Genomic DNA, 24,081 nt, shown 5'->3' on the forward strand with positions numbered 1-24,081 from the left:
CTCTGTTCCAGGGAACTAACTTCCAGAGCAGAGAGATTGGTAAAAGTGTAGAATATGGGGCAGCTTTGAAAATATGTTAGAAAAGGAATACAAACTAATGATTTGAGTTTTTACTGCAATGTAGTATTAATTTAGGGAGGAGCAAAAGATATGTAAATGTGTTTTATGTAGTTAGAAGTTTAATAGCAAGCATTATAATTGGTTCAGTTGACTTCACTAAAAATGAGACAGACTTAAGAATTTTTCTTTAGTTTAAAAAATTTCTGAAATTTAAAAAAATTTTAAACATTTAAAAATTTAAAAAATATGCTTTGGACATGGAAAAAACTGGCTAGAGCTTTATTTTCCCTTATGAGTTTAATGAAATCAATTTTGGAGTTTTTCATTTTAATTGGTACATTTAAGGAGGTCATGATAACTAACATTTAATGTACTGCTCGTTGTTCCTGAGTACTAGTCTGTACTTAACATTTATCAATTCATTTAACCCTCACAGCTACCCTAGGAGGTAGGTTATTTCTTTCATTTTATAGATTTGGAAAATGAGGCTACCCAAATTCATAGCTGGTAAATAATTGTTGCCAGAATTCCTATGTAAGCAGTGTCATTCTAGAACCAGGTTCTGAAGCCTCTCATTTATGGCAGTCATTTTTAAAATTTGGTAATCTGATATAAAGGAACTGCTATCAGAACCACCAGGAATTCTGTAGTGTATCTACTTATGTAAGGAAGCAGATCTGATGAGGCCATATTTTAATGTGAATCAGGTTATGAAGGAAACAGTTATCTGTCTATGTTAAATTCATTATTTTCTCGCATTTCAGTTTTCTTAGGAATGTCTGTGTTAAAGTTGATTAAACACTGCCATGTGGTATCTGAAAGGAAAAGAAATCTTACTGATTTAATTTACCAAATTAAATCTATTGCCTTATTTTCTTGCATTTGAAGGTCATTAATAGGTGGGAATCTTCCTGTTGTCAGAAACATATTATGGGTACATTTTGAGTTGTTGGGCATGTTTTTAATGGTCTTCCTACTATATTTACCTCTTTTGCTGATGAGCTTATTGCATCAGAGTTAGATAAATCTTTAAGTACTGATACAGAAAGCCTTCCAGGACATAAAGATTTATCTAAGTTTTAGAAGTGTATGTATAGTATGTACTTACATACTATGTATAGTGGGAATCTTTTTTTTTTTAAAGCAGCGTAGGTGATTGTGATGATGAGCCGGGTTTAAGACTCCTGCCCTAGTAGGCAACACTTCTTTTCAGTGAAATTCCACGTCTAAGATAATTTTATATATGTAGTCAGAAAATGATGTTATACTAATTATTCTTAGCAACTTTTGATTTTCCTTTTTTCTTTTCTTATTTCTCTACAATAGTTTATGCCAAAGTGGCTTCATTCATATGGATGAACCAAGGATTGGGATAGCGCTATACCATTAGAATCAGACAGCTGATTGCCCAGCAGGATGCCGTCGACTATCCCAACAGAGGGCCTGAAGGACCCTGAAACTGCAGAACTCTTCTTCAAAGAAGATCCAGAGAAGCTCTTCACAGATCTCAGAGAAGTTGGCCATGGGAGCTTTGGAGCAGTGTACTCTGTAAGTGTTAAAGGCTTAATGTCAGTGACCAGCGTTTATTTAATATCCAGTCCTGGAAGAGCAAAAATCTGTAATACAAAGAGATATAGGCAATAGTCTATTTTACAGTCACTTGCATTAGGTGTATATGAAAAGATCATTTTATTTATTGAGCTTCTTAGATTATTGAAAAAAATGGGAAAGATATTCTGCTTTAATTTCCATGTTGTTTACACTACTTTAGCAGTTTTATGACTTACATTGCTATTGATTCAAATATTGCAAAATACTGACTTACGTAAAGTCCCGTACACACATTTCATTATTATTCATTCATTATTTCTTCCTATTAAGACTGCTTTTTTGCCCTCAGCAACAAGTTTTGTATAGATGTTTAATATTTTCGTAGTATTACAGATTTAGCTTTTTTAGTTTTAATGGGTACCTTAAGAATAAAACAACAATTTGAAATATTATTTCCATAGAGAAAATGTGTTCCAAATTTGTAACAATTTGAACTTTTTATTTATTTCCCATTTGTAAATTAGAGGTAAAAATAAGGTAGTAGAAATCCCCTCTGTAATCTTCCTACCCAAGGAGAGCTGCTGTTAAAATTTAGATAAACATCCTTCAGAATATTTTTGTGTACACATGCTTTATGTGTGTGTGTGGTGTAGGTTATGTTTGTTGATTTCTGAGTTGGACACAGAATAAGGGAAGAGGCACTCAGAAACAGGTATTTCATAAACAACCTTTTTTCTGTGCTACAGTTTTGTCTGAATGTACACTTCTCCTGTTGTTCTCCTTAATACTAATGTGGAGAAATATAGAATAATAAAGGAAAAAAATATACAGACTCTTAGAAATGGGCCCAATAAGAGAACCCTGTTGAAAAAATCCCTGTCATGTAGCCCTTCAATGTGTGTCAGTAGTGTTTTTAAATTGACTTACTTTATTAAGTATATTTTGTATACAGTAAATACAGATATATTAAATGTATAGGTCGATGAAATTAGACAAGTTATATGCCATACAACAACAATTCAAGATACAGAATAGTGATACTGTGGGTACTAGAAAGAAGTAGATAGAGGACACAATGATAACTTGTTTTACCTCTTTTGATAATAAATATTCTATATAGTTAAAAGTTAAAATTAAGTCATTATGTATGGGGGGAGTCATGAAAAGGTAAGCAGGAACTATGAATCCAACTGTATTTGGGCTATAACCACATTGGAGTAAAAACCAAAACTAATATGAGTAACTTTCATACATAGTATTTTAACTTTATACCCTCTGTCTCCTTGGGAAGAGGAAACTGCAAGAAAATCTTGAACTCTTCTCAGTAAATTTGTTTCATATTGGTATGGGTGTGACAGTTCTGAAACTGTGTGATTCAAGATTGAGCAGTGAGTAATTTTGATGTCATTTGGAGTCAGATCCTAACTGAAAGAATGATAGAAATAGGAAATTGGCAAAAGTAAGGAAGAACCATGTGGGACTAGACAGGTATTGGATAGGAATTTGTGGCATTAATATGAACTAATTGTATGACATATATATTTCCTAGCTCTCTCTTCTGTAAGATTCTAGTTGCATTGATATCCCAGTAGCAACAAGCACACTTAGCACTCAGATCTTGAATTCCTCACTACATGGATCAAGAGCTCTTGGAGTAATGGTTAATTCTATTGTGGGGACAAGGATCATTAAAGATAAGCTCTAGAATATCTTGTACCAGAAGGTTAAAAAGTGCTTTAAAAAAAAGGGGGCCCTTTCAAGAGGATGCTAGAACCAGCTTGAAGGTGCTCCCACTGGCCAGATCTGGAACAATTTGAGCATCAACATAAACATCTATTGATTATAACCCATTGAATAAAATAGGAATTCCTAATTTCCATGATAGATGAAGGATGGATAGATAGTTGGAAAGGGAGGGCTTTTCTTTATAATAGAATGCTGACTGATACATGTGAAGGGAATGGTAGAGTTGGGAAAAACCAGCATTTTGAAGATTGCAGCAATCATTGCAAAGATTGTTTTGGGTAGAATCTTCAGTGGTTGCTAAACCTCGGGGGAAAGTTTGATGAGCAGGATATTTATATAGTTTAAAAGTATCTCTGCACGGATTGCTTGTTAGATACAAAGTAGGAAACAGGGGTATAACTATATACATTGGAAAGAAACAGTCAAATACCTTGAGTGGGTGATGAAAATTAGTAACCAGTGATGAACAGACATTGTATGTGTCCAGATATGATACCCTGAAAAGGACACAATATAACTCATGTAGTATTTCAGCCAGAGATGTGTAACCAGAATCTAATCTTGGAAAAGCTTCAGACAAACACAAATTTAGTAAGGTAAGTGCTGCTGTGTAGTCTCAGCAACTGCCAGTGTTATAAAAGACAAGGAAGGGTTGAGCAAATTGTTCCAGATTAGAGGAGATGTATAAAACATGATGAGTAAGCACAATTTGTAATCCTGAAGGGAGAGAGAAACATGACTGTGGACATTAAATATTTTTCTGTGGGTTTTTTTTTTGTGTGTGTGTGTGTGATAGGCAAAAGTAATCTCATCTTAATCTGATTTAATTTTAATGTAATCTAATGAGTTTGGATTTTAATAAATTACCATGACTTTAATGTACTGTTTTAAAGTAAGACTAGATTTGCAGATTTTGCAATAATAGTAAAGTTTTACCCTATAATCTTCACCCAAATCCTTTAAAGTTTACAAGTTTCATAACCACAGCACCTTAATCAAAACTAAGAAATCAACATTGATACACGGATACTATTAACTAAACTACATACTTTATTCAGATTTTCCCAGTCTGTGTGCTCTTTTCTGTTCTGGAATCTACTCCAGGATACTACACTGCATTCAGTATACCCACTTTTGAACTTTATCTTGTGCTAATTAGAAAGGTAGCTCTTTAGCAAAACAATGAAATTGGACCCTTACCTCTTACCATATATGAACATTAAATTGTATCAAAGACCTAAATATAACAGTTACAACTATAAAACTCTTAGGGTAAAACTGCATGACCTTGGTTTTGTCAAAGGATTCTCAGAAATGACAATAAAAGCATGAACAAAAGAAAAACATAGGTATTGGATTTGATCAAAATGTAAAACTTCTATGCTTCAAAACAGTGCAAAGACAACCAACAGAATAAGAGAAATTATTTGAAATCATATGTCTGCTAAGGGACTTGTGTCTAGAACATATAAAGAACTCTTACAACTCAATAATAAAAAGGCAACCCAATTTTTAAATGTGCAAAGGATCTGAATTGACATTTCTCCAAAGATGTACAAATGACCAAAAAGCACATGAAATGATGCTCAACATTCACTTGTCACAGTCTTGAAAAATTATACTAAGTGAAAGAAGCCAGTCACAAAAGACTGTATATTATATGGTTCCAAAGTGTACAGAATGGGCAAATCTCCAGAGACACAGAAAGTAGGTTAGTTGTTCCTTAGGGCTGAAGGGGTGAGGAAAAGGGATAAGAGAGTGATAGCTAAAGGGTGTGGGGTTTTGTTTCTTTTTTTTTTAATTGGGAAAAAATTTGAGGTAAGATACACATAATATAAAATTTACCATTTTAATCATTTTTAAATGAAACAATTTGGAGCTTCTTTTTGAGGTAATGAACGTTCTAAAATTGTAGTTATCAGTAAATTGCATGTATCTGTCATATCAATCAGTATTGCCCTGTATCTGTCAGTGTACTAAAAGCTATAGAATTACACACATTCAAATGGGTGAAATGTGTGGTATGTAAATTGTATCTCATTAAAACTGTTAGAAAAGAATATAGCTGGTTAGACCTATTGACTAAAATCAAGGGGCTCACAAATAGATGAGTAGAGAACATTTTGGAAAAATAAATTCATATTCAAGATCTTATGCAGATATATCCACTTCACCCATTATGGTAAGTGGTGCACGTTTTCATTAACCAGTCTGCCAGTAATTGAAATTGGAATGTCATTAGTTGTTCCCAGGACCCACTTAAAAATATATATATATATTTTAAGGAACTCTATTTAGGTGTAATTGACATATGTGCTTGTGTAATTTTTTAACAGTTTTTTTGAGATTTAAATTCCATACCCTAAGTCCACCAATTTTAAGTGTGCATTGCATAGATTTTTAGTAAGTTAGAATTTTGTAGCTATCACCATAATCTAATTTTAAATTTAAAACATTTTATCTTTGGGAATTCATTAAAGACTGAATTGAAGATGAATTCTCCCACAGATGACTAGAGATGATTAACCCTTTTTACTGAACTCATTTGAAATATTTTGCAGCTATCCTCTTGTGCCCTCTTTATATATAATCTTTTTTTTTTAAACATGTAATGAGAACTTGGCTCTTAGTTTCTAAAGAGTTAACTTTTATGTTTCTGTTATGCTTTTATTTTTTTATCAAAATTTCCAGAACAGTGGTAAATACTAATTGTGGTAGCATTTTAGCTGTCTTGTCTTAATTCTAGTTAATAGTTTATCATGTTGAGGAATTACCTTTCCCGTGTGGGTTTTCTAAGAGTTTGGTCTTCCCTGCATTGAATACATTTGGAGTTGGGCCTTTTCGGCATTTTCAGCATTTATTGAGCATTTACATATATAAGTATATATTTTTCCCCTTTGATTTGTAAAAACATATGGCAAATTCTGAAATGTTTTCCTGTATCAAAATTTTGCATTTCTGTGGTAATGTATTTTTCCAAGTGAAATATTGTTTTAATGCCCTGTAATATTTCATTTTAAAATTTTATTTTGAGTTCCCTTGTCTAAATTTATAAGTCAAATTGGTACCTAAGTTTCTATTTTGTGCTGCTGGTGAGGGTTTAGTTGCTGGGTTAGACTGCCTCCATAAAATTAATGGGATAGCTTTCCTTTTTTCTCCCCTTTTATCCTGGGAAGTTCCCTGGTGAAACTTTTCCACTCACAACTATTTTAAAGACAATTAGTATTCTTTTCAGTCTGCCACCACTGTTTTACTCAAATGTTCTTCTCTAGATCAATTTTAGTAGTTCTTTCCTAGAGAATTGTCCATTTCATTGAAATTTTGAAGTTTATAGGCCTAGCATAGACTTGTATGTACTAGTCATTTTTTTGTTTGTTGACAGTTCTATTCAACTTTCTATATTTTTCCTCTCAACTAGCTCATTCAAAGATGAACATTCATTATTTTTATTTCTAAAGTACCAGCTCCTTGATAATTTGATGTTTTTTGTATCTATTGAGTTATTTTTTAATGTTCTTTAAAAGCAGTTTTGATATCTTTTTTGACATGGTAGTTTATAAATACTTTTATTCTCCGAGAAATGATTTCCCAGATTTAATCTGATAATTTTTACAATGCTCTTCTGTCTTTTTTAGGCACGAGATGTGCGCACCAATGAAGTGGTGGCTATCAAGAAATTATCTTATACTGGAATGCAGTCTACGAAGGTAGGTGAAATATATGTGTTTGTATTGGCATGTTAAAGAACCCATACCGTTTTAAATTGGGGATAGGTGGGAATTTTTTCAAAAAATGTTGAAAAATATACAAATATTAAGTGTATATCTCAGTGAATTTTCTTCCACAGACTCAGTGTGCCCATTTAAATTGTACCTAGAGCTGTAAACATTCCTGACATTCTAGAAACCTCCCAACTGTGTCCCTTACTTTTAATTGTTTTAGATATGTGCTGCTGACACGAGTTTAATTTTTTAAATTGTTGTTTAGCAGTTTATTCTATAGTAGAGGGATTATCATGTCTAAGAAAGTAAACTAGAATAAGGTACATTTGACAGTAAGTATACTGGATATAAATTTTTAATGGTAGAGAAATTATCTAATGGCTGTTTCAAATAATCATCAGGCAGCATATATCTAGTCTGAAAAATAAGGCAGTGGTAATAATCTGAAAAATAAAATGATTGATACTGTATTGCATGTACTTTTGTTCTTCAGTATTCTGATTAGTTCTTAATTGCATAAGTTTATAAAATGTCTACTTCCTAAGTGTTATCTGTTTCTTGAATTCTTCAAAAATTTAATTATTTTTAATTGTGGTAAAGTACACAAAACAAATTTACCATCTTAATCACTTTAAGTGTAAGTTCAGTGGCGTTAAGGACATTCACATTGCTGTGCAACCAACACCACCATCCATCTGCAGAACTCTTTCACTTTGCAAAAGTGATATTCTACCCCCATCAAACAATAACTCCTCATTCCCTCTCCCCGCAGCCCCTGGAAATCACCTTTCTACTTTCTCTCTCTCTGAATTTGACTCCTTTAGCTATCTCATGTAATTGAAATTATGCACTATTTGTCCTTTTGTGACTGGCTTGTTTCACTTAATATAGTGCACTCAAAGTTCATCCATGTTGTTGTGTGTGTTTGTGACTGTGTGTGTGTCTTTGTAAAAACACCACATTTTGTCCATCCATCATCTGTAAATGGACCCTTAGTTGCTTCTGCCCCTTGGTCATTGTGAATAATGCTGCTGTGAGCATAGGTACACAAATATTTCTTTGAGTCCCTGCTTTTACTTAATATCTCAGGGTATTGCTGGATCAGTCTTTAATTTTTAAAGGTTTTGGTTTTGTATATTTCTGGAATCCCTATTTTGTGGTCAATCTTGTTTTTTGTGATAATCACACTTATGGGGTTGATAACACTGTTGTGATTGATCACTGTTCCTTTATGTTGATACCTAAAAAAACTCTTAATAATTTCTAAAACCCCTTTAAAAAGTCCATTTTTTTACAAGTTTACTGTAATTTTATTTGCCATTCCATAGCATAACTTTAAAACTAGCTTTCCTAGCCAACTTGTGTTGGAGTCTGTTTAATTAGTCACACCTAGAACAAAAAGTTTCACCTAGGGCAGCATCTTCTCTCATCTAATATTGTATCCTTCCTGGAAGTGTTTTTTACATTGAAGAATACATGTTTTAATTTTGTTTTGTTTTGTTTTGAGAGTTTGCCTCCCAGATCATTCAAATTTGAAATGTAAAGCCCATGAAACACTTTTTAAACTTAGCATCTTCCAGCTTACACATTTTACACTGTGAATATCTTCTGCTCTATTTTGTTGAGGGCTTATGAAATAACATAGGAGATATAGGATCTTAAATTCTAGTACAAAACATTTCTTAAAGTTCTGTATTCTAGTTCCCCTACCTTTAGAAATAGGATACAAGTGAGTGATAAAGCTTGGAAAAGCTGAAACAAGAACAAAATACAGATTCCAAGTTCCCATCCCACATCTACTAAGCTTCTAGAGTCTCTGGGTATGGGCCCAAGTACCTGTATTTTCAGAGTTCCCTGATTGCTTCTTAGAAGTAACTATAGTTAGGATATGGCCTAAGTTTCTGAAGTTGTCATAGAGCAGCTTTAATTGCTGAAGGTTCATCTGTTATTTACTAGTAGGCATCAATGGGAAGGCTGTTCGTAAAATCCTGTAGGAAAATGTTTTCATGCTGCTTGGTTTTTCTGGGAACTTCCCTCTGTTATAACCTAAGTGTTCACTAGCATTTTAGAATATGTGCAAGGAATTTAGGTAATTACTTGATTTGAGTTTAAACAGCAGGAAAAACTTAACATTTGGTAGACAATATAAGCCAAAAACACAAAAGCTGAACTTAAGGTATGTAAATTATGCAACAATAAAGCTGCACCAAAGAAGGGAGAGGTTGAACTTTTGAAGAAAAACCACTAAATATAGTATATAGTTTTCAACAGGCTTAGTGTGTGGTTGTAAAATTTTGATAAGACTCATTGGTAATAAATTTTATGAGAATAAAAATATGTCCTACCTGGAATGAATTTTATGTAATTGAGTTGTAAACTATACGGATGTAAGTTCTTTAAAATGTATTAGTTTGACATTTAAATATTACAAATGAAACAAAGTTGTATGTTCTTATTAACATATTGATCTAATAATTACTTTTTTACTTGTATAGCTTTCTAAGGAAAAGGAACTGTTCCTAATTATTTCCTGTATTCTTTTTTTCTCCCCATAGAAATGGCAGGACATTATTAAGGAAGTCAGGTTTCTACAAATATTAAAACATCCCAACATTATAGAATACAAAGGCTGCTATTTAAGTGAGCACACAGCATGGGTAGGTATCTGTTCTCCCCTTGCTGTAATTTTAGTAGATTTAGTTTATAATTAATTCAAAAATGTCTCAAAATAGTTGTGTAAAGCCATGCACAAGCACCTTGAAATGTTAGTTCATACCGAGAAAGGAGGAGCAGCTTTTCCTGGAACTCTTGGGCAGTAGGAGATAATAGAACTTTTGCCAGTTTACTTCAGAGATTCACCTGATCATTACATGCATGGGAAAATGTTCTGATGTATGTTAGCGGTATCATTCTTCAAATGCTTTATCAGACATTTGTTGAGAACAATCCTATCACTCAAGGATGAAAATCAGCATATATTTTTGACATAAATGTATTGTAAACTATTTAACCACAAGGATCTTGTGTGGAATATTGGTGGTGAATCCTGAAGGAATCTGAACTGATTGTGATTCTTTGGCTGAATGATCCTAAAGGTAGAAAATTGAGACATTTTATTGTAGAAAATGGAAATTAATTTTGCCCCATTGTTAAAACTAAGATAAGGTAGTAATCTTAGAACAGTATAGGCATAGTAATTATGTCTTTTAAGAGGAACGATAAATTTTCTTTCAACAGGAATGACCTTTTACTTTTAATAAGCTATTGCTGATTATCATTTTAATATACTGAACTTAGATTTAGATTTGTAATGTTTGGTTTAATTTAGTGGTGATGGTACTCCAAAATTTGAGGCTGTGGTTAAAGAAAAAACAGTGGCCGACAGGGTAGACTGCCTCCCTGTCTTTCAGGTTTCTCCATCTGTAAAACAAGGATGATAATAGGGTCTACTTCCAAATGTGGTTATGAGGATTAAATTAGTTAATATATATAAAATACCTTGCACATAAGAGGTGCTCTGTGTTGGCTTTATAGGAAAGATTTAAACTGTAACCTAAACTTTGTATATATAGTACCAGAGGATAATTTTCTGTTTCCTAACAATACCAGTATTGCTACTATAGGTTAATATTAATAGAATATGTATATTCCTTTATAGCTTTGGTTGGTAATTATGTGAAACACACATCTGCAAGCAGTTCTATGTTGGCATTATAAAAGATTAATGTAGTATTGGCTTAACTTCATGTATGCATTTAACAAGTTCCAAAAATGTGTAATTAAAGGTAATTGATAACTAGAGTTTGTTACTTCAAAGTGTCTTCTCGATCTCCTTGGTGAATTTGTTTTATCTCATATAGAATCTTTTAGTTTTAATAGTGTATTTTAATGTTTTTATCATTTTTTCCCATGTAGCTTGTAATGGAATATTGTATAAGATCTGTTTCAGATTTCCTGAAAGGTAAGTTTCCTTTATTTATTAAGAAAAGAGAAATATTAGTATAATAAAATGAGAATTTGTGCAGTAAGAGATTTTTTTAATAATGTTAAAACTCTTCAGGAAGAGTGAAAACCTTTGTCTTTTCTAGAGTCTCAGCGTGGTGTGCACTGTCCTCATTAAATATTATGTTTCAGCATACAGATGAGTTTTCGTTCATTATGATTTAACAGGCATTTTTCTGCATTCTTTATCATTAAATTTGATTTGTTCCTTCTGTTCAGAATGAAGATATGTAGGAATATAAAAAGGGAAAGCTTCTCTTTCATTGTTTTTATAATCACAAAATAATTGTTAAATGTTGTTTGTTAACTTTGAGGAAAATTGCCTGTGAACTATAACAAATAGGCACAACTGCACACTTGTTATAAAGTTAAACTGCCTTGTTTTATTATCTTGGAAAGCAAAAAGTTCCTTCTTGCTAAATGTTAGTTTTTAAAGATTTCCCCATATATTAGATATGTGTATATATATTTTTAAATAGAAATGTTCTATAGAATAATCATTTTTAAATGAATTCTTATTTTAAGTTCACAAAAAGCCATTACAAGAAATGGAAATAGCAGCAATTACACATGGTGCTCTCCAGGGCTTAGCCTACTTACATTCTCATGCCATGATCCATAGGTAAGTACTTTAAAAATGATCATATGTCAATAAGCAAATGGCTTATTGAATTTATCAGACCTAGAATTTATTAATCCTGAAAGCTTTATTTGTTTTAGGTAAATAAAAGTATTCTGGAGTTTTACAAACTCATATTTTTTTTTAGGTTATCCATGTCTTAAAAAGAATATACTAATTTATTTGATCTCTTTGTTGAGGATAATTTTTATCTTTTTCTACACATGCTGCCAGGCTGTGTGAAGTATGTGCACTTTATAGATTTGTGATAGAAATTTAATTATAGAATAATTTAATTTGTGAAGCGGAAAAGACGATTGGGATGATGTATTCTTACTTTTTTCATTTTACAGATGAAGAAACTGATGCCCCAATTTGTGACTAACTTCCCAAAGCTTACAAGCAAGATGGATTAGACTAGAACTAACCTAGATAGATCTTTTGTCCTCCTAGTGACTCATAATGCCAGATTTGATTCCATGACAGAGACAAGTGAAAGCTACTTAAGACTCTATGCTTTTGAGATAATCCTTGATAATCCTTGATAGTGAATAGTAATTTAAAGATTAAACCATCATAAACTACATTTTTAGCATTGGTATTGGTTTTCCCTGGTTTTAGAAGGAAACTAGCATTTTTAAAATTATCTATGAGAACTAGACAATACATAGTAAACTTATATAGTAGAGTCATTGCAAATTAATGGGTTATCAGTTTTTTAGATGAGAATACTAAGGTCCAAGAGAAATCCACATGCATAGTAAGTAAGAGAATCGAAGAGTTGGAAGTAAAACCTAAGGTCTTCTCAACTTCAAAGAACCAACCATTTGTTAACAAAATCAAATGGAAGAAAATAGATTGACTTACTATTATATCCATTATAGTACTATGTAGTATGAATTGACAAGTGCTTAGAAATTTATTTTTTTTGAATGTATGGTACCCATTGGGCATATAATTCCATTATAATTTTCTTAGTTCACTTGTACATTGTTGATTTAGAAAGAGCTTAAAAGTAAATTTGGGATCATTGATATTACCTTATCCATGTGTTTCAGTTTTCATTTCATATTTAGGTAGGAGAACTATGCTAAAGTTTGGAATGATATGAGTAATTAAAAAAAACAAATTTAGGGAATGAGGTTCTTTTTTTTCCATTTTAATGTTAAGGGTATGCTCAGAAATCTTACAGTTACATAAGAATTTTCAGCTGAATTTTTAAAACCATTATTTGTACCAATGAACAGGAACTCAAATATAGAGTATGTGCTATTAATTACCTAATTTTTTCTTCTGTTTCTACTGCTATTTTATCTTCTCTTTTAGAAAATTGTTACTATATACTTACAGAAATTCTGTGTATCTCACTTCTTAATTTGGATCTTAATTCTCATTATCTCATACTGAGAGATTATCAAAGGCCTTCATTATTCTGATTTCTCCTTCTGTGTTTTATAAAATTTTATATGATTTTTATCATTTTCAGTATAATCTTATGATGGAAAGACAAATAATTTTCTGTGTTCTTTAAACCCAGAGATATCAAAGCAGCAAATATCCTTCTGACAGAACAAGGCCAGGTGAAACTTGCTGACTTTGGATTGGCTTCCATGGCCTCTCGTGCCAGTTCTTTTGTGGGAACGCCGAATTGGTAAGAATAGTCCTGTCTGGTATTGATCCCCATAATTGAAATAGGCAGTGTGTGGTTATACTTTTTTCAGATGCTTTATCTTTTTTCTTGGAAATACAGTGCTGCTTTAGACATTACTCTAAGCACTACAGTTAGTTTCAGATATAGATTTGGAGTGCTGCCCTTGTATCTCCTATTGTTTCATTAGTCCCCCCAATGTTTCTTTCCTCTTATCATCTACATCATGTATTGGGTGTAGGAGTGAAAACATTTAAATATTTAAGAAGGGAGAGGATAGAAGTGCTAAATAGAAATTTTCTTTAGATTTATACTTACTGTGTGTCAGTATCTCTGAATAAGAGTATCTGAAGACTGGTAGCTAATTACAAATATAAAAAAATTTTTTTATTCTGGAGAATTTCAAGTATACAGGGAAATAGACAAAAATATAAGGGAGGCTCACACAGCGGTCAGCTCAGCCTAACAGCACTACCCCGGGGCCCAGCTGCCCTGTGTACTTGCTCCTCTTGCCCTCCCTCCACCTCCAGTTATTTGAAACGAGTTCTAGACATCATCTAACTTAATTCATAAATAATTCCATATTAATGTCAGCAAGCCTGAAGGGAATAATTTTCCACATCTTCAACTTCCAAAGGTGTTTTCTCTCTGTATATGTTGAGAGGTGTCTTAGGTCTACTGCATCATCTTCTCCACTTACCTTTCAAATCTCCCAACTCCCATTTTGTTAAAGAAAGGCTTCTCACCCATCCTGAATAGTAGAATGATGCATTGTTCTGAGGATTAAAAGCCTCAAACCATCACCAGAGGGACAACTTGAGAATACATAACATCTAGAGTATATAGCATCAGAAATATTGAAGAGTTAGGACACAAAGTTTTGGCAAGGGCCTTCTGCCTTCACAGTCATCTCTCTTCACTTCCTTTTACTCCTTGCTCTTTCTTTTCCCCAATTATCTTCCCTCCCATCTTCTTTTCTAGTGGATCATAAATTACCTCATTTATAACTGGGACAATTGCCATGAGGACACATTAACATGTTATTTACATTGAAAAATGAAGTTTGGCATTTCCTGATAGAAAATAATTCTGATTTGAATGGTTGATATGACCATGCAGACTGGGTTTGCTAATTAGGTTATTATACAGCAGTGTTTTTAATGAATTGAATGAGCTAGGTCCTCAGCTCCAAGTTGTACATATCTGTAAAGCACATATACAAAATAATGTATATACATATGTGTACACTATATCCTTTGCAACTAAGTTTATAAAATTTCGATACCAACTCAAAAATGTACAAGCAGATACATTTTTAAAATAAATTCATTGGAAGTAAGAAAATAAAAAGGTTGAAGGCTACTGTTCTGTATGACCAAAACTTTCTTATGTTGAACCCTAGTTTAGATAGAATCCTCTTCCCCTGTATAAAAAAAGGGTTCTTTGGAGAAATCATTCTTTTTCGTGGTCCCCTTTCACAAGTCAGTGATCAATGTTTTATACTAGAAAGGAGCTGGAAAGTTGTGCATTAAAAACAAAACTACTTTTTTAACTTTGTTGAACTTACTGACTCCCCAAGCTTACTTCAACATCTTAACACATTAGAAGCCCTCTATTATTGGCAATTGGAAGTTACATATGTATGAATTTGTATATAGTATATTAGGAACACAGCACTGTGTACATATTTACATGTTTTTACACAGAGGAACACACATACGCCTGGTGACAATCTTACTAAGCAGTCAGAAACTGTTCTAAATGTCTGTCTGTGCTTAACAACAAGTACAAAGGAAGTATAAGGTGAAGCATACCAGTGAGAACATTAGAGTCTAGCTGAAGATGTGAATGAGCATTTCATTTTATAACCAAGACACCTATAAAGTTAATAATTGTATGATTTATTTAGTTATGAGTGGCTGTCGTAGCCACTTTTATCACAGAACACTACTCCTATTTGCAAAAAAGACTGACAAACTGCTTATTCGTTGTTGCTTATTGTGGCAGATATTTTCTCAGCTAAATGTAGTGAGCTGGTTTACTTCAAGGAAACAAGTGCCGTGATAAAATGCCCTCTTTCAAGCAAAACTTAGACTTTTGTAATAAGATACTAAAATGAAAATGTTTGAGAATCACTGGCATAAAGGATATACAATATTAGAATCTGCAAACTTGAGTTGATGCAGAATACAACCCTGCTCTGGGGAATCTTTCCTCCAGGACGCTGTTACATGATCATGACAAATGGTAAGAATAAGTCTAGCACTGTATATGCAATGGTAAATATTTACCTCACAACCTGTAATGCATTTATTTCCCTTTACAAGAATTCTTTTGTCCAGTTATATCATGTGGAATTCACACAGGTGTTCTCCATGGAGACGGTCATTATGTTTTTAAAGAATAATATACTTGGACATTTTATGTTTTAGGATGGCCCCAGAAGTAATTTTAGCCAAGGATGAAGAACAACAATATGGTACCGAAGTAGATATTTGGTCTCTTGGAATAACATGTATTGAACTAGGTAAGCATTGCTCTTTATTACTGTGTAGTAAGTTTTGATCAATGTTTTACCTCAATTTCTGTACAAAATTACAAATTTTTATTTTTATGTCAGTGTTTAAGGGGAGCAATAAATCTATTAAAATTGTCACATTGGTTATTTGGCTATATATATATATATTAGGTTAGGTGTATTATATTTGCTGTATTAAATTAGGTCTAAAATAGTTTATAATGTGGTATTAATTTTGAGGTATCTGTGTCTAACATTTAATGAGTATTTGTTAAACACCTAGAATATGTCTATGGTTATAGATTTACCATGTATGAAGGGTCTGTAAAGCATTCAATACACTAAAAAGATAATATATCATGATTAACTGTGACATATCCCAGGGGTGCAAATATGGATCACTATCTGTAGATCAGTGTGATCCACCACATTAACAAAATGAAGGCTGAAAATCATGATTATCTCATTAGACACAGAAAAGCATTTGACTAAATTCAGCATCCATTTGTGATAAAAACTCTTAGCATAAGTATAAAGGGAACATAGCTCAACATAACTAAGTCCATAAATGGCAATCCCACTGCTAATATCCTACCTAGTAGCCAAAAGGTAAAAGTTTTTCCTCTAAGATTGGGAACAAGACAAGGATATCCCCTCACCACTTTTATTCAACAGAGTATTGGAAATAACATTCAAAGCAATTAGATAAGAAAAAGAAACAAAAGGTATACAGATCAGGAAGGAAGAAGTAAAACTATCACTGTCTACAGATGACATGATATTATTACATATAGAAAACCCTAAAGACTCCACCAAAAAATGGTTAGAACTAATAACCAAATTCAGCAAAGTTGCAGGATACAAAATTAATACACAGAAATCTGTTGCATTCCTATATACTAACAACAAACTAGCAGAAACAGAAAACAGGAAAACAATTCTATTTAAAACTGCATCAAAAAGAATAAAATAGCTAGGAATAAACCTAACCAAGGAGGTGAAAGACCTATACTTTCTTCACGAGAGAAACTAACCAATAAATGGAAATAATCCCATGTTCATGGATAGGAAGAATTAATATCATCAAAATGGCCATCCTGCCCAAAGCAATTTACAGAGTCAGTGCAATACCTATCAAAATACCAATAGTATTTTTCAATGAGCTAGAACAAATAGTTCTAAAATTCATGTGGAACGACAAAAGACCCCATATAGCCAAAGCAGTTCTGAGAAAGAACAAAGCAATTCTGAGAAAGAAGAAAGCTACTATGGGGGAGGGGTTGGGGTGAGTAGTTGACGGTGAGGGGAATAAAAGGGCACAAAAATTTTCAGTCATAAATTGGTCACAGGGATAGTAGTATAGCATGGAAAATAAAAGCACTGCTTCTGTAACATTTTCCTATGTTGACAGTAACTGCAGTGGGGGGGGGTTGAGGATTTAATATGGGTGACTGTAGGACCACTGTGTTGTATACTTGAAATCAATATAAGATTGAATATCAAGGATACTTTAATTAAAAAAATAATTGAAATGTAAAATGTCCTTTGAATCCACTGAAGGCTCCCACAGTTTAGATTGAGTAAATCTCTATGGTTTTTAGCGAAGTGCAGTGTTCTTTGACTGAATTGAGATGGTCAGGTTTATGGTAAACGACAGAATCAAAAATCATCCTCTGGTCTGATATATTGATGGTACACCATTTAGAATTTTTGAATACTTTAATAAATCACAGTAGAAACACAAGTTATTTTATTTATTAACAATTTCTTCAGTAATCCCTTCCCCTTCCTGGACCAAACTAGTCATTCTTAAAGCTGTTGGGAGGACAGTATAAAGCAGGTGTCCACGTCACCTGCTGAGTCATGGTAGCCCGGAGTGGCGTGTCAGAGTGCTGTGAGGAGAGGAGGGAGTTCCCACAGACAGAGTGCCTTGTAAGTGGAAGCAGAACCTATGCAGGAAGGGCGGCAGTCACGTTTGGAGATCAGAGTCCTGGTGGGGTAACCGAAGCACTCATACCTGGAAGTAGCCCAGCATGGGGTGTCAGAGGCCAAGGAGCAGGTCCACATTTTGGGGTGGGTAAACCTGACACATGGCGGTGCCTGACTGAAAGGAAGGGGGCTTCCCTCCTGAGGACTGATGAGGAGGGCCTCACCGCAGAAAGTGATCCAGTTTGGATGGGGTGTCAGAAACTGAGTGGATGAAGTAGACAGACTTGGAATGGGGTTTGAAAACTTGATGGGGAAAAGCGGAAAGGGTGGTGGCCAAGATGGGAGACTGGCTATGTACAGGGGAGATTCATCACATATATTAAGGATAATCAGAGTGAGGTCTCTTATTGTCAGAGACAATACAAAGGATATTTTACAAAGGAAAAAAGTGAAACTTTACTATGAAAACTTGTGGAATGGCCGTAAGTGATCAAAGTGAACACCATCAATAACAAGACGATCTGAAACCATGAACTACATCACAGAATACACTGAGAAAAGTGTGGTATTTGCTACTGTGATATTCCTGCCAGAGATGTTGAAACGAAATTTAGTAACAGCACAAAGCCAAACTGAGGGACATTTGAGAGTCAAAATTATACTTGTAAATTGTCAAGGTCATGACTTCAACTGTCACCTTAAGACTAGAAAAAGAAGGCAAATTCAATCCACAGTAAGCAGAAATAAAGAGACCCACAAAAGATCAAAGCAGAGAAAATGAAAGCAGTAGAGAACATCAATGAGATCACAAATTAGTTCTTTGGGAAAAGTAATGAAATTAATAAACCTCTAGCTAGATTGAGCAGAAAGAAGACACAAACGACCAATATCAGGAATGACAGGGGACATGACTCCAGATTTTACACATATTGAAAGGATTATAGGGAAATTTTATGAACAATTTTATGTAAGTTTAAAACTTAGAAAAAATGGACTATTTCCTTGAAGGATGCAGATGGTTGAAGCTCATTTTTGCTACAAAGGACATTATTGGGACACTTGATTGAAACTACAATGGAGTTTGAGGATTAGATAATAGTCATGTATTCATATCAATGGTCTGATTTAATGAATGTACTAGGTTCTCTTAGAATGTTCTTGCTTATTGGAAAATACACTATTTAGAGATGATGTGCATCAGGGCTGCAATTTCCTCTCTATTGGACTCCCTTGAATAAGTTCTCTGAACTCTACTTTCAACTTTTTTGCTAAGTTTGGGTTTATTTAAAAAAAAAAACTAACAGTACTTCCATTCTCCTGTATAACAGGCACATATTTTAACAGGAACTTTTCTTTCTTTTACAGCGGAAATGAAGCCTCCTTTACAGAGTAATAGTTCAGTAAGTGTCTTCAGTCGCATAATCAGAAGTGAATCCCCTACACTACAGTCTACTGAATGGTGAGTATGGCTGAGAGATGTATTGTTCACACGGTAAAATTTAAATATTTTTCATGATGTTATCAAAATGATTTCATTTCAATGAGGTGAAGTGTATATAACCTGAAGAAATATTAAAATAGCTTAATTTTATCCATACATCATGTATATCCTTTATTACCTCTATTTTTCATAGCATATAAGTAACTCAGTTTAGAAATAAAAGATACATGATGCTACATGGGAGCAAAAAGTATGGCTTTTGTATAAAAATTAATATATTTTTTGTACCTTAGCAACACATACAACCCTAATTACGTAATAAATAGCATGATTTAAAGATTCACATTTTATAACTGCAATATATAGATTGCCACAACCTGTACAGATATTTAATTGGGGAATGGTTTATAATTGATATGGTATAAAACATAGGTAAAAATGATTAGATAATTTATCAGAGTTACCAGATAATTGATAATTTTTGGATCATTCTAATTGTCATTATTTATTATTCAGAATGTACTTTGATGTTGCATCTCCTAGTGCTTCTTTGATAATACTGTTATTCATGTAAAGAAGTTTATTGAAAACGGATGATTTTAGGAAACAAGGATTTTTATCAGTGATAGAAAATTTTAATGGGAAATTCTTCAGGTGTATGTAGCATTTGAAAAGTTCTAGGGGACTACCTACCATACTTAACAAATACTTTAAAATTCACAAGTAAAATGCATAAATTAGCAAAAATTTATTTTTTATCATTACGGAATTAAGGCACGTTCACAGGTGTTTGCTCCTTCTGTAGAGATGTTTTGAAGAAATCCTCACAAAGAGTTTATTATGGTACTTCTAAATAATAGATACACTAAACACAGGCTGTCTTTACACTGGCTGATACTTGGGGATTCAAAAAAGAATTCTTGTATAAAAGAATTAAATCTTATTTGAATATTGATGACAATCTTGTATAAAAGAATTAAAAATCTTATTTGACTATTGATGACAAATATTGATGGAGTATTTTTTACCTACTGCCTTACTGAACTCTCATCATTAACACTATATGATAGTATGTTACAGAATTCTAATTTTAAAAAATCTTACTATTTTCTGGAACTTTTATCCATTTGCTCAAGGATGCTAAAAACATAGGTATAAAAAATGTTCCTTCCAAAACAAATAGCGTGATGTTCTGAAACATGCTATATGGAAGATGATCCAAGGGTCAAGCAAGAAAGAGACGTGGCTAGGGAAAAGAAAAAAAAACTAAGAAGAATATTATCTTAGATTTGAATGTGAAAAGGAAAATGATTGACTTCCCTAATTCACCTCAACGTAGAATGAGTTGTGATACTTAAGTATGTGAGAGCAGGATTTTAAAATAATGTGTGCAAATTTATCTTTGGGAAATGGTAAAGATTCATTAGTTACTTTGCATAACTTTTTATAGACTTACATGATGAAATATATAGTGTATTTTGTCTGCTTTGTTTTTAATCATTTCTATTCTCCCTCCCACCTATAGGCACATGCCTTGATTTGTGGATATGTTTTTAAAGGAAATAGCAATATGTTCACTTGATACTTTCCTTTCAATAGGTCTTATCATTTTCGACACTTTGTAGATTCTTGCCTCCAGAAAATCCCTCAAGATCGTCCTACATCACAGAAACTTTTAAAGGTCAGTTATACTCTGTTTTGTACACCTAAGAAATTGTTTTAAAGAATGTGTTTTATTCTTCTTTGATTCTGAATCAGTATTAAGTACGGTACCAGTTGTTGCTAAAATACTAATTTCATAATACTCTTCTTTCTTGGAAACTTTGGTTTCTAAGTTACTAAGTTTTTTCATTTGTTTTTCAAAATTAACTGCTTTCACCATGTCTGAATAGAATATATAGTTAAATATTCAATTCAGTCGTATTAAATGGCTTAATTTTTATATGTGCAAGCATATATTCATGAGTTACAACTATAAATTTTAATTCATGTGGAACCATGGCATTTCAGAATTGGCAAAACATAGTTTAACTTTGGATTTAATTTTTGTATGTACCACACTTGATATATCCATCTGTCATATATAAAATAATATGAAAGTAAGAGAAATGATGTGTAATACATTTACGTAAATACTGTGGGAGAAAGGAGATTTCAAAAGAACTGCTAAAAATGGATATCACATTTTTATTTCCTTTTGAGAAACATGTTTTTCTAACATAGCAATGAAAATATTTTAAAAGTAATGTGAATTCTATTCATTTTTCAGTAGGCTTGGTTACCTAATTTAAATAAATTACTAGTATATGCTTTCTGTTCTCAAAAATAAGTATTCACAATAGCAACAAAAGGTTTACTATAGCTATGAGTTATGTTAGTGAAAAATAAGCAGGATGCATTTGTAGAAAACTGTTAAATAACAGAATTACAAGATATATTTATTTCATTTTGAGGTTGATATCTTATTAATAGCAATAATAGTATTATTCAATTTAATATAGTTTTCAAAACATCTAGATAAGGCATTATTGAGTAGCAGTTAACTCTATCTCTTTGTGACCCTAAGGAATTTTGTGGATTTTTCACTAGAAAATAAGAATTTCTGCATGAATGTTTTAGAATTTTAAAGAAGTTCAGTTTATTTTCACCAACACACAGTTCAAGATGCAAGGATACTGAAAGGATCATGTACATATTCAGTAAGGTTATTTGCAACTACAGTATGTAGAAGAGCAGTATAAAGTTTCAGTAACACTTCGGGAATTCTAGGCCATAAGCACACTTACAGTCTCAAACGAAAGCCCAAAAAATAGGTATTCACGGTAGCAACAAAAGGTTTAGTAGAGCTGCGAATTATGTTAGTGAAAAATAAGCACGATCCATTCATAGAAAACTGTTAACTAACTTAGAATTATAAGATATATTATTCTCGGATTAAAAAAAGACCAAATATCATAAATAGTGGTACATATCAAGCTAAGGCTCAGGAAAAGGAAGAACATGACTGGCTTCTTACATTTGCCAAATGAAGGTAAAAGAAGCCCTTTCGGTAATAACCCAACCCTCCAGGAGTGGATACTTGGCCTTGGGTGATCAGATCCCAAACATGCATATATATATTCACTTACCTGGTCCATTTTGTATATTGACCTTATTGGAAGTGATAGGAAGTATCTATCAAGTGCATCCTTCACTTTGGCCTGATCACATTTCTGTTACAGTCTGTCATAAGGAAAAAAACTAAGATGGAAAAAAGTGACTTACTGTATGAAGCTATTTGTCTCAGAATGCAAAATTGAAAATAATTATCCAGAATTAGAATAACGGTTATGTAATTTTGGCATGAACATTTGATGAAGTAGTCTGTAGGCATTATGTTTATGAGTTGAAATAGTATAATACTTACAGCAATGAAAAGAGAATAATATATAGTTACAACTCTTCAGAGAAGAAATAAATTTGAGCTAGTAAAGGAGGTAGAAGTCTTAAAAGAATTCAAGATTATCTCATGAACTCCAGTGCACAAGGCATCTTTCTGCAATCCGTGCTAACTACAAAACAAAATCTATACACAGAAAATTTCTGAGAAGAAATAAATATCCAAAAAATACCAAAAGTAACAATGATAATCTTATGGCAGAATTGTTCTTTCTACTTTTCTGTATTTGATAATGTTAAGCTGTATTAAGTATTAATGGTAAAAATCACTGATACATGTCTTTTAATCAACTGCTAGTGTTTTATGAAGTGTCATTTAAGCAACATAAAGGAACCCGAAATACCCAAGTGGTATGTTACGTAATTCACCATCACTGAATACATTCCTGTTGAAATCTAATGTAATTCAGAACTGAACATGTCTCCTCTATGAAATCAGTTCTAAGAATTTGTGAGCGTTTACTTAGGGATGTAATTGGACTTAATTCTTAATGTTTACTTAGACTCTTGATTATTTCAACTCTGCATTTTCAGTTGGCCAACAAAGGTGTCATGTTCAAAGTTTTCATAAAAAGTACGGGGGATGTTATGTAGGCACAGAGTGTATACATGTAAATTAAATTTTATAAATATAAGAAGTAAAAAGCATAACAGAACTAGGTAGCTACAGATTACATGCATTATCTATCATTATTTAGGATAGTAACTCTAGGGTCTAAGAAGGGATTCATTTGTTCTGAATGAAAAAATATGTAGGTCTCAACCTGACTTTTGCCTTCTACTCTTAACCAGCACATGTTTGTTCGTCGGGAGCGCCCTGAAACAGTGTTAATCGATCTTATTCAGAGGACAAAGGTGCTTTCCCAGGAGGCACATAATGGACCAGCAGTAGAGTCACAGGAAGAAGAGGTAATAACTTAGAAATGGCTCAAGTATTGGGGTCTCTTTATTGACTTCTTTCCTTATGCAACTTTTCTTGCCAAGAATCTTTTATATCAATGGATTCCAAATTGTGCCTTAACAGTGATTCTCTAAGGTTCCACCCAGATGGGGAAAAAGGTTTTCCATTCTTTAAACCATCCTCTTGGTGGTGCACATTAGCATAGTAAAGCTCTGTGAAGTCTATTAAAGAAACCTGTTTAACTTTGATTTAATCTAGTCCCTCTCAAAATTCTGGGCTACGGGGCACTTTTTTCCTGATTGTCTGATGGCTTGGGACATGCTTCTGGAAGTATTTGAAATTACAGGCTTTGGAAGTTGACGGTGCTCACACAGAAGTCATTAGAATTACCAACCATTGTCCTTATCTTGGTTATTGTATAAACCTTTCCCCCAGTGCCTTTTATATAATGTTTGATAAGTGTTTATTAAATTGGAAATTTCTTGCTTCTTTAAAAATAAATAAGT

General features: G+C 32.9%; 1 protein-coding gene across 1 annotated transcript; it reads left to right on the top strand.

The window, feature by feature from the left end:
• The first annotated feature begins 1,426 nt into the window (after positions 1 to 1,426).
• On the top strand, positions 1,427 to 23,595 carry LOC130683236 (serine/threonine-protein kinase TAO1-like). The gene is made up of 10 exons (XM_057499498.1): positions 1,427 to 1,608; positions 6,993 to 7,064; positions 9,635 to 9,736; positions 10,995 to 11,040; positions 11,607 to 11,703; positions 13,238 to 13,351; positions 15,781 to 15,875; positions 19,161 to 19,254; positions 20,836 to 20,917; positions 23,467 to 23,595. Exons 1-10 carry the CDS (start codon positions 1,477 to 1,479, stop codon positions 23,593 to 23,595), a joined length of 963 nt encoding a protein of 320 aa, XP_057355481.1. The 5' UTR covers positions 1,427 to 1,476.
• The last annotated feature ends 486 nt before the right edge of the window (positions 23,596 to 24,081 follow it).

This window comes from Manis pentadactyla, chromosome 4, assembly GCF_030020395.1.
Source record: "Manis pentadactyla isolate mManPen7 chromosome 4, mManPen7.hap1, whole genome shotgun sequence".
Classification (NCBI taxonomy): domain Eukaryota; kingdom Metazoa; phylum Chordata; class Mammalia; order Pholidota; family Manidae; genus Manis; species Manis pentadactyla.

Bases quoted from the DNA above. Each gene is read 5' to 3' on its own strand.
- LOC130683236 (XM_057499498.1), top strand. From the start codon at position 1,477: ATGCCGTCGACTATCCCAACAGAGGGCCTGAAGGACCCTGAAACTGCA. The intron at 11,041-11,606 runs GTAAGTTTCCTT...TCTTATTTTAAG, and splicing joins TGTTTCAGATTTCCTGAAAG to TTCACAAAAAGCCATTACAA. The intron at 20,918-23,466 runs GTCAGTTATACT...ACTCTTAACCAG, and splicing joins CATCACAGAAACTTTTAAAG to CACATGTTTGTTCGTCGGGA.